Raw genomic sequence first — 15,869 nt, forward strand, 5'->3', positions numbered from 1 at the left:
GTGATTCACGTAACCTGAATAGGGATTAAAAAGCTGTCACGTAGAACCATGTGCTTCTATTGTCCAATTTGCCATTTTCTTCTTCTTCTTGCCTTGGTAAGTGTGTGCTTCAGGAACTGAATATATTCACACTGCAGTTGTGCGTACCTGCTATGACGAATATGGCTGCAGGTAGAATCAGGTGCAAAATATATATATACAAGGTGATAAAAAGGAAGGATGCCGGCTGGTTACATGGAGACTTCGCTCAATGCTGCCTTGAAAGTTGAAGGCATCGAGCGAGGTGAAGTCTCCTGGGTCCTTCCTGAGGGCGTTCCATTCTCTGCTGGTGTGTGGGAAGAAGGAAGCCAAGTAAGTCTGGGAGCTGCAGTATGGTGTCCAGAATCTGGAAGCATGTCCTCTGGTGTTAGATGTTGCTACGGTTAGATGTTGCTCCCAGTTGATGTCGACCAGATTGTACCTTATTTTGTACAGCATGGCGAGTCTGGCTTGCCGACGTCTAGATTGGATTGACGGCCATTTGAGCTCATTAAGAAGTGAGGTGACGCTGGTCCCACGATCATACTGGCTGGTGACTTAATCGCAAGACTACTTCTTTTGGACTTGTTCCACCTTTTGATGTTGCGCTGGGTGTGGGGATCCCAGGCCACTGCAGCGTATTCTACAATTGGTCTTACATAGGTGTTGTATGTAGCCTCCTTGATTTTCCTGCTGCAGCGATGGAAGTTACGTCCAAGGAAGGCACGGGTTCCATTGGCTTTCTTGGTGACGATGTCAACATGAGTGTTAAAGTTGAGTTTGCTGTCGATGTTCAGACCCAAGTACTTTGCAGAGGACACCTCTTCACAGTGTTCGATTTTCATCTATTTTTTTGTGTAGCAAAAATTGCTACTCGCTTTCAGATTTGAGTAGCAATTCCAAAATTTTGAGTAGCAGCTTGTTTTCACCATATTTTATCGATTTTTTTGTATTTTCTTATCTTCTCACAGATTACTCAATCCCAGTACTCAATGCTTAAAAAAATGTTATGCAAAGTCTGCAGTGTTGCAGACCGAATGTGGTTCAAAATTCCGCACCTAAACTTCCTAAGCTGATTATCGTGTGCCCTTTCTAAACGCATAAATTTTCCTTCAGTAATCAAGAGAAGTCCTACATTTTTGAGTAGAGGAAACTCACTAATTTATTAGCTGAAGCATTAAAATAATGTGAGGAATCTATGAAATCCTAAAAATCTTGTATAATTTTGGAAGATTGTCACCAAGGACACACGATATTTCCATCTCACCACTGAACTATACACCATATAAACAGTGCTACTTCTATGACGTCATAAAATTAATATGCACGTTTTTAGTTATCTGGTAATACATGGAAGTTTGTAACACAACACGTCATGGAAATAAATGTGCATACAAGGGAGGATACTGTATTTAGTTTAATGGCGTAAACATCACGATTTAGGGACTTTTGAGTCATATTTTTGTGGATTATTTTCTTGGAAATAGAATTTATGGAAACATTTTTGACTTCGACAAATGGCAATTTGCAAATGATGGTATATCAGCGTGGTTCATGATCGCAAGTAGGCATTTTTCCCCAATTTTTTGGGATCGCATTTTTTGCTACTGGTCTGTGTAGTTGAGTAGCAGTTTGTAAAAAATGACTCGCATTTTGCGATGCGAATCCAGGTAAATCGAACACTGCCTCTTCAGGGTTACGCCGTGGATGTTGTAGGCAGTGGTGATAGGCTTCCTTTTGTTGGTGACATGGATTACCTGGCACTTGGATGGATGGAATTGCATTAGCCAAGTGCGTTCCCACTCCTGCAATGCATCTAGGTCGTCCTGAAGAAGTTTGGTGTCTTGACTCGTTGTGATACGCCTGTACAGGACACAGTCATCTGCAAAGAGGCGGGTGACAGAGCTTCTGGTACTGGCTGGAAGGTCATTTATAAAGGCCAGAAACAAGAGGGGGCCGAGTACACTGCCTTGTGGAACACCTGATGTTACTCCGATTTCGCTGCTGCTTTGCCCATCTACGAGCACTTTCTGGGTCCTGCCACTAAGGAAGTCTTGTACCCAGTGGATCGTGTTATCATGGATTCCATAGTGCTTGATCTTATGTAGAAGCAGGTTGTGGGACACCTTGTCGAATGCTTTGGCGAAATCCAGCAATATCAGGTCAGTCTGGCCTTTCTCGTCAATGCCTTTAGCCAGGTCTTGGATGGTGAGGATGAGTTGTGTATCACACGATCTCTTCTTCCGAAAGCCATGTTGTGCATCTGTCAGAATTTGGTGCTTGGAAAAGTGACCAATCATAGCATGGTGGAGAATATGCTTGCAGAGCTTGCACAGGATGGATGTCAGAGAAATAGGTCTGTAGTTGGCAGCTAAGGAGCGGTTCCCGTTCTTGAAGATCGGAACGACGGATGCTTTCTTCCAAGAAGCTGGTACTTTGCCTTGATCCAAAGAAGCTTGGAAAAGTAAGGTGATTGCAGGAGCAATTTCCACTGCCGTTTCTCTGAGAAGTTTTGCCGGAATTCCATCTGGACCTGTGGCCTTGTGGGGTTTCAAGTTCTGGAGAAGCTTGATGACACCTTGAATGTTGACTGTGATTCTATCCATTGAAGGATGCGGGCTAGGTCCAAGGTCTGGCAGGGTGGTTGACTTGTCATCAGTGAATACAGATGCAAAGTGGCGGTTCAGGATGCCTGCTTTGGTCTTTGGATCGCTGTGGAGGATGTTGCCATCTCTAAGCGGAGCAGTTCCTGTTTGGTCGCAGCGCTTGGCTTTGATTAGCGCACCAAGACGTTTGTTTCCACCTGGTTCACTGCATATGATGTTGGTGAGATATTGGCTGTAAACTTGCCGGCATGTTGTTTGAGCTTGCTTCTTAAGTCTCCTGAAGCGACGCCAGTCTCTGTCTTTATTTGTCTTTCTCGCCTTTCTAAAGGCACGATGCTTTCTACGGCAGATTCTCTTGGTGGAAGTTGAGAACCACGGTTGGCTGAATCTTGAAGAGCTGAGTTTTGATGGCACATACTCGTTTAGGATCTTCTCAAGCTGATCTTCAACTTCAGTAGCAAGTATTTCAACTGGAGTGGAGGTGGAGTATCTTGAGACGAAGCTATCTGCCCAGGTTTTAGTGGCAGAGTGGATTGCGCCAAGGTCAGCACGTTTCCAGAGGTAAGTCTTGCGCTTGACTGGTTTGGACCGACTTGCTTGGATATTCAAGTCCACGTAAACAATGTCATGGTCACTTAGACCTGGCATTCCTTCACATCGGTTGACCAATGAAGGCCGGTTGGTGATTACGATGTCAAGAGTGTTGTCACCTCTTGTGGGGAAGTCGACGAGCTGTTCAAGTCCAGTACGTGACAGTGTCTGCAGGAATGACTCATTGAGGCTTTTTGGATATTGATGGCCGAGCACTTGGTCAGTAGACCATTCGATATCAGGCAGATTGATATCGCCACTAATCCAGATTGCACATTCAGGGTTTGACACACAGAGATCTTCAATGGTCTTGTTTAGAGAGTCTATGTATTCTTGGCTGTTGTTGGTTGGCCGGTACAAGGCGCCAATGACCAGGGGTTTCTCTTTACCATTCAGGATTTTAGCAGCCACAAATTCAGCATCAGAGTTGGTTTCAAGTTGATAGCTGGTAAGGCTGGAATGAACAGCAAGAAGAACTCCACCGTATCCATCATGGCGATCTTTACGGTATAATTTGTAGTCTGGAGGAAGGATTTCTCCATGAGTTATAGCTGGTTTAAGCCAGGTTTCACAACCGGATATAACGTCAGGTTTCACAGCATCAATTAGACTCCATAGCACTTCCTTCTTTCTATAGATGCTTTGAAAGTTTATAGTAAGTTTAACGAAGATTGGTAGTGCTGTTGCTAGGTTTGCTGCTGCTGTGCATGGATGTCTTTGATGGCGAGGACTGGGCATTTGGTGACCCTGGTTCGGAAGAGCTGCTGCTGCTGGTTGATAAGCTCCTCTTAGTGCTCTCAAAAACATCAGATTCAGACAAGCTATTGTCTAAGGTGGTAGAGTCGAATAGGCTTGCTGAGACGTTGGGTAAACCACAGTTGGTGCACTCCCATGGGAGATCTGATCTGGCAAGGCTTGCTAACACTGTTTCACTTATATGAACACATTCGACATGAAACCACGTGCTGCATTCATCGCAAAGAATGCTCGCTTTTGCACCTTTGTAGTCTGTGCAGGCTTTGTGACATTCGCCACAGGGATACTTTGGTTGCCTAGGTCCTGGGTTTCGCTCAACGTCGCCAGCCCTGATGATCAGAAGTAGGGCTGTTGTTTGGATCAGCAGGATGACTTTAAGTGTGATCCAACTCAGAGTGATGGAGGAAAAGATAGCCGATATACACAGGATACATTATGTACAGGATACATACAGCATGATTGGATCTTAATACATGGGTCATGTGATTTATCAATAATATCAGTGTCTATTGTCTCATAAGATAAACATACCGGTACACAAGTATATCGTAAGCATGCAAGTTCATGGCGTTTAAGAGCAACAAATGGCTTGCAGAAAACAGAACATACGTAGTACATGAGCATAATGAGCTTTTGCTGCTCACTTTATCTAACAGTTTGATCCAGTTGTCCCATAACTTCTCAAGCATGCAGGTGGGATGCAAGCATGCACGACACACACACACACAAACTACATGACAATAGACATGTTTGATGGATGGAGGGTGTTGAAGGATGGAGGGTGAGCATGCAAGGATTAAAGGAACACACGGCAGGCAGATAAAGGGTGGCGGGATACAAGCATTGGTATGTACAACAAGCATAATACATGTAACAAGGATTGGTAAACATTCACACAAGCAGGATTGGTAACCAATGGTAACCGGTAACAACATAAACAACGTAGGATTGGTGCATAAGGATTGGTAGCAGGGTTGGTAAGTAGTAAGGGTTGGTAGCAAGGATTGGTAACAAGGATACAGTCCAGTCTCTCACCAACAGACATAAACATTGGCAACAATATTGCCCTAGTACCTGTACTACAGCATTGACAGCGACACTCGATCGTATGTCTTCCGAATTCGGCAGTCTCGTATTGGTGGCTGATGAGCTGCATATGAAGGATGGATTTTACGACAGATGATGAAAAAATCTGAACATGACAGGTCATGAGTCACGTTTGGTGATGAAGGTAAAACACCAGAGATGCAAATTCGATGGAGAAAACCACGCAATTTGAGGGAGAAACACAAATTTTGCGGGAGAGATTAAAACTGCGCCATATTGGTCATGCGCGGTACACATCAAGATTTCATATGGAAACAGTTCAGACCCAGTACACGATCATGTCAGAAATTAATATTTTGTTCTGGGTCTGATTATTCGGACTACCTCTTGCTGATGTGCTGAACACTGTACATAATGTACTGCACCATGCAGTACAGTTGTAGTAACTACACATTTCGAACGTTTGAGGACCAGGGGTGAAATTAAGTGGGAGACGGGAGCCGTTTGGCCCCCAGAAACTCTTAAATAGCCCCTGGTTCCATCTCAATTTTAGTTGACCAGGGGACACTTCTCTCACAAAACTGGCCCCCTGGATAGTGAACCAAAATTATCAAATTACAAGCAAATAGTGCTTATTTAACTCATCCAGCACATCTTTATTTTCATTGGCCCCTTGGTAATTGGAAATGGCCCCTGGTTCTTCCAAATTTTGATGAACCAGGGGCCACTTTTTTGCCAATGTGGCCCCTGGTTCAAGCTCTCTTATTTTCACCCTTGTTGAGGACTTGTTCTCAAGTTGTCACAAAATATTAATATTGACAATATTTAACAACCTTGTTTAGACTCCATATATTCATTGCTTATCTGTGTTTTCATTTGCTTATCTGTGTTTTCATATATCATAACTTCCATAACTTTTTTTCATAAGTATGGCGAGAGGCAAACCTTAGTTAAGGCTATTGAAACTTGATGTTGAGTTTAGCGTCCCATTTTTTCAGCTCATAATGAGGCAACTATTTCATTATTCATTATTTTCAAGTTTTCATCAGCGGCCTTTTACTAATGCCTATGCACTTTTGCTCATTCTAATTGGGTATCGCCAGTTGCAATATATGTCACAAACACACATAAACATTTAAGTATAATTATCTTGCTTTTTGTTTGTCAAGTTTAAAAACAAACTAAATGTATTCCGAAGTATACCAAGCCACTCCAATTTGTACTGACCTCTCCGTATACATTTGAGGATCGGGGAAATGGGGGGGGGGGAGAGTTGACTCATTTAAACAAAAATAACAATCATGCAGAACATGAAATAAATTTTTGGCACCAATATGTCAAAACTAGGTCTTTCCTAGTTAAATTATTTACAACATCAACAATGTCCATTTGGTAAAAACATTTTGGCTAGGTTGATTTCTAGTCTACCCTGGTATCCCAAAGGTATAATTGAAATAATTGGAGAGAGCAAGGGTCAAAAACCTGTATATTTTTAATGCTAAAATATTTAGATGGATTCATCTAATAGTTCTCAAGGCTTTCTATAGTTTTTTGAAGGGTTCAAATATAAAAAAAAGGGGTTTACAAATTTTGCAGAACAAATTTTCTTTCTGGTTTAGTAGTAATTTGCAAAATAATGAATTATTTTCAGATTTTACATCTCAAACGTGGCACAAAATTCATAACGCGGGCGGTGGACGCTAAACTCAGAATCAAGTTTCAAGTGCCTAATACATTTGCTGGTCAGCCAAATTGGCCTAAACTCTGGCTGAAATTGTAGGTTGACATAAATTTACATACCTCAAAATCAATTTATTATTAATGACATCAGATTCAATCACTTGATTGTGTCACTGTCACAAGCACACATGTGTGTTTTGAGTTTGAAATGACCGGCGACCATCAGCATACCAACTAATTTTTTTGTGTGTAATTTGTATCTATGAATTCAGTTGTGAAGTTTGCCAGGAGGTGCAATCAAAATACAAATGCCCAAGATGTGGTCTAAAAACTTGCAGGTAAGAAAATAACTTGTTATAATACTTTTAAGAAAATTAGATTGAATTATTTTGTTTCCTCAAAATTAATGCTTTCATTATTATCAGATATTTGCTCATTTAATTTTGAGCAACCAAATCTAATGACAGAAATGAAAGAAAATGTATATGTGACCCGCTCTGACAAAACCAGAACTAGTTGCATTTTTGACATTTCATGATTTGAATAAACATGTAAGCACTTGACAAAAAGCTTTAAAATGATACCAGTACCAAAATTCTATAAATAGCATTCAATACTTTTCAAGGCTCTGATAATTTTGTAAATGATATCCAAATTGCTATTCTGAGGAATGAGCTAATTACATGTGGATTACTGCCTTACACAGGATTGAATAGGGATTATCATAGTTCAACTGTTACCGTATTTATTGATTAAATAAACCTTTTTTTAAGGATTTGAGTCGTTCGAAAGTCCACTTAATCCCTCTGTCAAATACCATACCATGAAATTAAGCATTCCAAAAAAAAATTAATTTTTAATGGGAATGTCAACTTTAAAGGATCTAAAATGGCGTTTATTGCGTTTTCGACAGTATTTTTTGTGGGACATGAGAGCACTTGGACCTATCGAATTGCATTCTGAATCTGAAGCATGTCTTTCTGATATCAAATAATTTTCATTTTTGAAAATCACAATATAATACAAATTTTATGACAAATTATAAAAATTTGATATTTTTCAAATTTTGATATAATAACAGTCCTCGAAGTAAATTATATAAATCTAATGATATATTCTTAAAGTGTATGTAGCAGGGAGGAAAAGCCGACGGTCAATTGAAAATTTTGACCTTTCATATTGAAGATATGGATTTTTTCCCAAAAAGACCTAATTTTTTTTGGTATTTTGGGAAAAAATCCATATCTTCAATCTGAAAAGGTCAAAATTTTCAATTGATCGTCGGCTTTTCATCCCACCTACATACACTTTAATATAAATCATCAGATTTATAAAGTTTACTTCAAGTACTGTTAAATATCAAAAATATCAATTTTAATGATTTGCCATAAAATGTGTATTAAATTGCGAATTTCAAAAATCAAAATTATTTGATATCAGAATGACATTCTTCAGATTCAGAATGCAATTCGATATGTCTGATGTGCTCGATGTCCCAAAATAAATACTGTCCAAACATTCATACCCCAGCCCTTAAAGGCCTAAAAACATGTCTGGCGACTTGTTGCGGTTTTTGCTGGAGCTGGTCACTCTGAATTCCTGCGCCTAGATTGTGTGTATTAATTACAGTATCAGTCAGTTAATCGTACAGGATCAGCTCAATGTGCTATTCCATTTTAAATCCACACTACCCCTGTGGAAGATTTTGGAGATATCTACCACAGGGGGAGTACTATGAGCACATTAGGCAGCTCCATTTGCATTTCATATACACCCTCTGAGAAAGATTCAATCCAAATCTTAAGTTCCCTGAGAGAGAGAGAGAGAGAGAGAGTTTCAAATGGAGCTGCTAATGTGTTAGTTAGAGGGGTACTCTCCTGATGGAGACTCGAGTCATGGTTTTACGCTCAAGTGAATAGTTTAAAGGTACATATTTCTGATGGTTTTACATTTCAGCTTGCATTGTGTAAAACGGCATAAAGTTAGCAAGAAATGTTCCGGTATACGGGATAAGACAGCCTATGTGCCCATCAAGCAATTCAAGGAATCACACTTGTTGAGTGGTAAGAAACATAATTATAAGAAAACATAATAATTTTTAGTCAAAAGAACATACTGAACAGAATCTGTCTCACAGCATCATCCCTCTACTTTTCTCCAAAAAAGTTGAGATATCTATACCACTGGCAACCTCTGGCTACGTAATGCTTTTGTACAAAACAATTTCTTCGTTTAGAAAAAATATTGTGAAATTTGAATTACGTTCTGGTACACCAGAACGAAATTACAACACATTGGCTATGGAGCAGTGTAAAGCACATAATCATGCATAACTCGCAAACGCAAAATAGGAATCAACTGAAATTTTGGTAATAAACTTTTTGTGGATAAAATACTGAAAATGTCATAAAAGAGGATGCTAGGATCACAAAATACTCCTTTAAATAATATGGAAATAAAATATTGAAATCAATTCGGGAAGTATGAAATTTGTCATCAAATGTGGGTGTACCTTTTTATGAACCACCCTGTATAAGTTCCAATGTACCAAAATTGAGTTATTCCTCATAATCTTTTGCTGTTTTCAGATTATCGGTTTTTGGAGGATGTAGATAGGAAAGCGTATGGAGCTAAAAGGGATCCTAACCTCCATGTTCCTGCTAGGACAAATGGCTGGCTGCCAAAACAGGTAACATCACAAAGACACATGGTCCCATTTACAATAAATGCCAGGTGTCAGATGCCCCTGGACCCAGGGGTGGGAGGGGTAACTCAACTTAAGTAGTGACGGGGTATGTGCCTACCAGCATTCCGAAGTAGGCCTATCAGTACAAAACGTTCTTTTAAAAAGGGGGGGGGGGTGGTTGAGTACAAACAAAATGAAAAAAAGGGATCATTGGGTATAGGGGGTCATTGGGTATAAAATGTCAAAAAATACAACAAAAATGGAACAAAATTCTATTTCTTATCCCAAATTTACAATACAAATTTGCTGAAATAACAGAATTTGAAAGTTTCTGCATTACTTAGTGGCATTTGTATGATACTATTTTAGGGGAAAAAAGGGGGTAAATTGGGTAGCCAGACCTAAAAAAAAAGGGGGTCATCAGGTATATTGGACTACAAAAAATGGGGCCTATTGACAGGCACATACCATCACTTCAAAAGCTGAGTGCCCCCCCCCCCCCGGGTCAGATGTGTAAATGCAGAAAGTGTCAAATGTCTAAAGGGCAGTTATTGCAGATAGGGTCTTCTTGTCCTTGTACCCATAGACATACCACCTAGACCTATGACTGCGCATCCCTTACCACAGCGGGAGGTGAAGCCCCGTATCCAAGGTGATATTGACGGGGTTACTAGGCAAGGAAAAATATCGCACACATGTCTGATGCGCTCGTTTGCGTGAATACAGCGCCTTTATCGCACGTGATAATGCAACATTTTCCATAGACGCGAACATGTCTGCTTGTTTGCGTCCGGGTTGCGTCCTTGTCAAAATTGTTGCTATGCAGTGTTGACTTCACTACGCGAAGCAAAGTCGGTTGTCTAGGTACTTGTTTGTCTGGGCTTGTACCCACAACCACATAAAATTACAACCGCTCCATAGTCTGCCTCGTCTCGAGTTGAGAGTAACGTCATGTTGGATTTCACAGTGGCAGATTTTAATTTGTGCGTTTACGTGGTTGTGTCTCCAGCTTACGGACAAATCGCCTTTCTATGCTCATGTATATGCCCCGCTTGATTAAGTTAGCACGCAAGTTCAAATCTGCCACTGTGAAATCCAACATGGCATACTCTCAACTTGAGGCAAGACAGACTACACTTGGGCATTAAAGGAGTAAATAAAAGGAGTGAAAAGTTGGATGCAGTCAGTGGCCAACCTTGCTGTGACGGTCAAAATATCGCTGTTTTGTTTTCGCGAAAATAGTAATGTCAGCCTTGTGACGAATCGGAAAGGAGTAAATGTCAACCCGCGGTAGTTTAATAAAATGAGGAATTGTGGGTGATTTGATGCAGAGCTTCCAACATGGCCGGGTAAGTGAAAAGATACACTTTTTTCTGAACATTTTGATACCAAATATGTGGGTTTTTTCATCATTTTAGGTTGATACGAGTTGTACAAACTTTCGTTCGATAATTTTTGTAGTGAAAAATGTCACTACAAAGTCCGTATTCTTGACTGTCTTCTTAGAAATGAGGGAAATATATGAAGTTTTATCGAAAGAATTTTTCACGATCTTGCTCGTACTGCCAAAACCATTGTGCTGCGAGTTTATTTTCATCGATAAAAATGCTCTTTAAAGTAAGCCTCATTATTCTTCTAAAACGCCATTTTGGTGAACATGTTCTCGTCAGTATCACGCAAAGACGGCGAATGCACTCAGAATTCGACAGGGTTGTTAGCGGCGTGTGTGTCATGTGCATTGATGCCATGTTGTGTACATGTGTAGGCTATGTTCAATGCAGCCATTGTCGTGTAGAAATACATCTACCCATCACACACTTGGTAATATTTTCTAAATTTCTTGATTCAGAAGTATATTATTAATATGATCACTGTCTTTTACGATGGTGAGAGTGGATTTTATTTAATTGTATTAATTTTTTTGTATTATTTTTTACGATTATAAATAAATTGCTGTAGCCTGTCAATGTAATGTACAAGTATTGAAGTAATTATTTGCGAGAATCAAGAACGTATTTCCATAATATTGACAAGACACAACCCACGACACGTATGAAATGTCGGTGGCGAAATTTTGTCCAAATTAACCATGCATGGGGTGGACAAAGGTTTACAGCAAAATACTATATTTTTATCAGCCGTCGGGGCTGTGCAATAATTATGAGCCCTGGTGGAGGGTAAAATTGGGGGAGCAAGAAATTTTTGCGAAAGGGGGGCAAATACGGGTGTGATTTTTCGGGTAATTTTGTGCCCGGTTACCCGGCATGTTTTTGGGGGCGGGTAACTGGGTACCAAAATTGCAACAAAATTTTTTTTTTTTAATTTTTTTTTTAAACTTCGGGTATACCCAGGCAGGGAATTTCCTGCTCGGGTAACAGGATTCTCGGGCGGACTCGAATTCCCGGGACTCACTCACACCCTTAGGCCGTATAAAACTAATGTTTTGGTTCTCGTCCAGAGGATTTTCATGAATTGATGAGGAGGAGGTGTTTTTTTTTTTTTTTTTTTTTCCAATGTAAAATTAGCATTGTCAGTAGTTTTCGGTCTTCTCCAACAGTGCTCGAGGAAGCGATGAGGCCCTTTTTTTTTTTTTCAAATGTGAGATTCTGAGGATAACCCCTAGAGTACCACAAAAAGACTTGGAAGTGATGCTTGTTCTCTAATAAACTTATTTATATGTATGAAGATTTCATAAATCATTCCAAAGTCTAAAAAATTGAAAAATCTAAAAAAAAAAAAAAAAAAAAATCTGACAAATCCCAGAAATTGAGGAGGAGGGGACGAGAACCAAAAATAAATTTACACGGCCTTAGCATTTGGGATCTTAAAAATTTGGCATTTGTTCAAGGGGGGGCAAAGAATTTTTGACGAGCCGTTTGGAAATTTTACCCCCCGGCACATAACTATTGCACAGCCCCTCAGTGGGGCACCAGAAATTTTTTCGGGGGGGGGGGCAGGGATTGCCATTTGAGGAGAGCGAGAGCAATCACTGTCTACTGCCGTCCTTCAATCTGTGATTTTTAGGGTGTTTACTGTGAGCAACTGGGAGGGGCAAGAGTTCTGACTGACACCAAACCCCCCACCCCGGCACTGCCACTGTCAGCCATTGATTTTCACTGAAAAAAGGCACACACAATATTACGGATTCTGGTGCTATATTGTCAGATATTTGCAAGAAATAGAAAAAATGTTGGCAAAAAGAATGGACCTTCTTTGAAAAGATAAAGTTTGTTTCACAATTTGTAAACATTTTTTACAATTTATTTATCCCTTTTTCTTTCACCACCGAGGCGCCAGTTTCGAATTATTCAAATTTCCTAATTTTGTACTGAAAAAATTCAGAAATTAAAAATAAAATAAAAAATTTTTTGGGGGAGATTTGAAGAGTTCTGGACCTAGACCCAGGTGCTAAGCCTACAATCATTAAAAGGAAAGTCACCAATAAAGTCACAATTTTGTGGCTCACAATTGTATAAATTTATTTGGCAAGTCACTGCCATCTCTTATTGCATTTTTCCACCCTCTAATTTATTTTCTATTAACTTGAGAGAACCGTATAATTTTTATTTATTTTTTTTTTTTTTCGCTTTCAGGTCCTGGGCCCTGCACCCACGACCACGTGTGCGGGTGTATGGAGACTCCTTGATGAAGCTGCTGTCCAAGCTGACATCTGGTCTGAGAAATTTTATGCTGATGTTAGAACATTACCAGGTGCTACGTTCAGAACTCTAAAAATTCACATCGAAGACGATACTGAAACAATAAGCGAAAGTACAGTAGCAGTTGTTCTTCATGTAGGGACTAACAATTGGGCCAGACGAGATCTGGTTGTAAGAGAAATGCGTGACTTCAACCGCCTAATTATAGCAGCTCAACAGAAATTCAGCATACCTGTGCTTGTTTCTGCTGTTCTACCCAGATATGACGAGGAAGACATTAAAGATAGCATAGAGTACTTTAACATTGAAATGGCACGTTTGTGCAAATCAGCTAACTGCCATTTTTTCAATTTGAGCAGATTTTGCCAAAATTCTTGGAACTTATTTGCTGTAGATAACTTGCATTTCAACCGAGAAGGTTACAACCTATTTGGTTTAGCTATGCAGCATGCTATTGAACAACGGTTGTGGCCTTTGGTCCTGGATCAAGTTGCATCTCATCAGATACCACCACTGCATAGGTACACAAAGCCAAAGAAAGATGCACCATTACATGTAAGTCAGCCTCCGGCAACTCAACCGGCACCACTGAAGCCACCTCGAGATCGTACAAACCGTCGATTCCGGAGAATGGCGAAGCCTCTTATTAAAGAGGTTGATGGAGATGGCAGCCATTTCTTCCGACGTGGTTGGAAGCAGATGGAGCCTGTATGCGGCGCGCCTGCTATTGCGCTTCCAACGGCCAGAGCATATCTGCTGAAACCGGTATGCGTGAAGGAGAAGTTGTCGGGACTACCATCACCACCAACGCCATATGTAATGAGCAGACAGCAAGGGAAGAAGAGACGGCGGCGGCTCAATGCACACAAGAAGAAGCGAAAAAAACGGAGCCCCAAGGTATGTTATTTAAGAAGTACCAGTATACATGACTAGTACATGGACTTAAAATGAATGTTTTGTAGCATGGACCCCCCCCCCCCAAAAAAAAAATCAGGAAACAAATGATCATTTTGGATTTGGTTGTGTGTTTGATAGTATTTTACACATTTAAATTTTGCAATTTTCATATTTATAGGTTTTTAAATAAATTTATGTATTTAACTAGGAATATAAGATAATACCTAAGAACAGTTTAACACTTCATGTATTCATGAAAACATTAAATTAAATTAGGTTTATCATGTTGAATAACTTATAAATGATCTGCCAAAAATAATACAGGAAACCACAACCATGTGAGTAATAACATTTTGCCATACTTGATAATCCTCAAGTCCAATTAATTATGACTTTTATTTTACTTTATACAGAAATGTGTGCCCTGTAGGACGATACAGTCCCCACCTGTCCCCACCAGTCCCAATCCACCTGCAGCCACGACACCGCCCGCAGCCCCGTCACCGCCCGCAGCCACGACACCGCCCGCAGCCACGTCACCGCCCGCAGCCACGACACCGCCCGCAGCCACGACACTGCCCGCAGCCACGACACCGCCCGCAGCCACGACACCGCCCGCAGCCCTGTCACTGCCCGCAGCCACGACACCGCCCGCAGCCACGACACCGCCCGCAGCCCTGTCACCGCCCGCAGCCCCGTCACCAATCAGATAAAAAGCCAAAAAGTGGATGTATGTGGCAAAATTAAATGTGGTCCATGCCAATTATGTGACGCCAACGGTGATAATGTACGCTGGTTTCATTTACAAAAGATGAAAAAAGAAAGAACTTATTGATTTGATCAAATATGAGTATGAGGGCATCAGCGAAAAAGGGTGTATATGCAATGCATGTCGTATAGTTTATAACAACAAACTAAATAATCCAAGCTATACCCCTACAAAAACTCGTAAAAAGACCCGACCAACTTGTGTTCTTTCTAATTTTCAATTTTGTAATGAAATTTCAGCAACTGAATCTGCAGCCCCCACATTAGATCAATTATTTACCACATTTGCTATCCCTGAACAGCTCAAGGAAAATGCTCATATTGAAACATCAACTATTGACTTATGTAAAACCCATTATAATGTATTATACAACTCCAGGTTTTCATCTCATTGTTCAGCATGTAACTCGATAATTAAAATATATCAAAGACGATATTTCTGTTCAAATGTAGATTTAGATAAATTCAGTCATCATCTCAATCAAGTAATGGATAATGTACAGCTTAATACTGAGAGCATTTTATGCCCAACTTGCTATATGTGTGTATATAATTTAAAGCGTCCTGAAAAACGTACTCTTGTTGATGTTGTTTATGATTTGGAAAATCCAGACTTAAGCAATTTGTCAGAGGAGGATATTCTACACAAGAAAGCATTAGTTGAAACCTCACTGTATGTTTGCAAAATTTTGAAAAAGATCAAGCAGTTTTGGCAGTTGATGTGCATGAGGTTTATGAGGATAAACTACACACATTGAGCAAAGTTTTTCTTGATGGGAAGTATGTTCATATTCAATCCAAGAAAGTAAACTGGTTGTTATCAGGGTTGTCTGGTTTTTGGGCATCTTTTACAAGTTGAAAAATCGCTTGCAACAAATCATAGTCATCTTCTTTTATATACATTTTGTAATATGAGAAAAGCATTACATGAATCACTATTTCAGCTCAGAGTGAGTAAAAGGAGATTTGACCGTGAGAAAGACAGCAACTCGGAATCTGATTCTCACACACCAAAACAAATGAATGTTGATTTACTGTGTGTTGGTAAGGAGCTAAACTGCAGGCTGAAAATTCAAGCAAAGGCAAATCAAGAACATTACAAACAAAATCCTCTTGAAGTAGATGATATTGATTTTCATGATTTAATGCAAAAACATACAG

The 15,869-nt window shown here is 40.0% G+C and overlaps 3 protein-coding genes across 3 annotated transcripts in view; 2 read left to right on the top strand and 1 right to left on the bottom strand.

Annotated features, from left to right (window-relative positions):
- The window catches only part of LOC140139912 (box C/D snoRNA protein 1-like), a 33,429-nt gene that overhangs the window by 405 nt on the left and 17,155 nt on the right, over positions 1–15,869 (top strand). Inside the window, exons 2-4 of the mRNA XM_072161686.1 lie at positions 6,971–7,036; positions 8,655–8,761; positions 9,287–9,387. Of these exons, the coding sequence (XP_072017787.1) occupies positions 6,971–7,036; positions 8,655–8,761; positions 9,287–9,387 (274 nt within the window). The remainder of the gene's footprint in view (positions 1–6,970; positions 7,037–8,654; positions 8,762–9,286; positions 9,388–15,869) is intronic.
- LOC140139588 (uncharacterized) lies at positions 297–4,022 on the bottom strand. Its single transcript, XM_072161293.1, is given in 4 exon segments — positions 297–474; positions 477–564; positions 648–801; positions 1,822–4,022. Coding segments are annotated over 4 exon segments (2,511 nt in total). The 3' UTR covers positions 297–406.
- On the top strand, positions 10,485–14,653 carry LOC140139589 (uncharacterized). The gene is made up of 3 exons (XM_072161294.1): positions 10,485–10,505; positions 12,978–13,940; positions 14,354–14,653. Exons 1-3 carry the CDS (start codon positions 10,485–10,487, stop codon positions 14,651–14,653), a joined length of 1,284 nt encoding a protein of 427 aa, XP_072017395.1.

Source organism: Amphiura filiformis, chromosome 18, assembly GCF_039555335.1.
Source record: "Amphiura filiformis chromosome 18, Afil_fr2py, whole genome shotgun sequence".
Taxonomy (NCBI): domain Eukaryota; kingdom Metazoa; phylum Echinodermata; class Ophiuroidea; order Amphilepidida; family Amphiuridae; genus Amphiura; species Amphiura filiformis.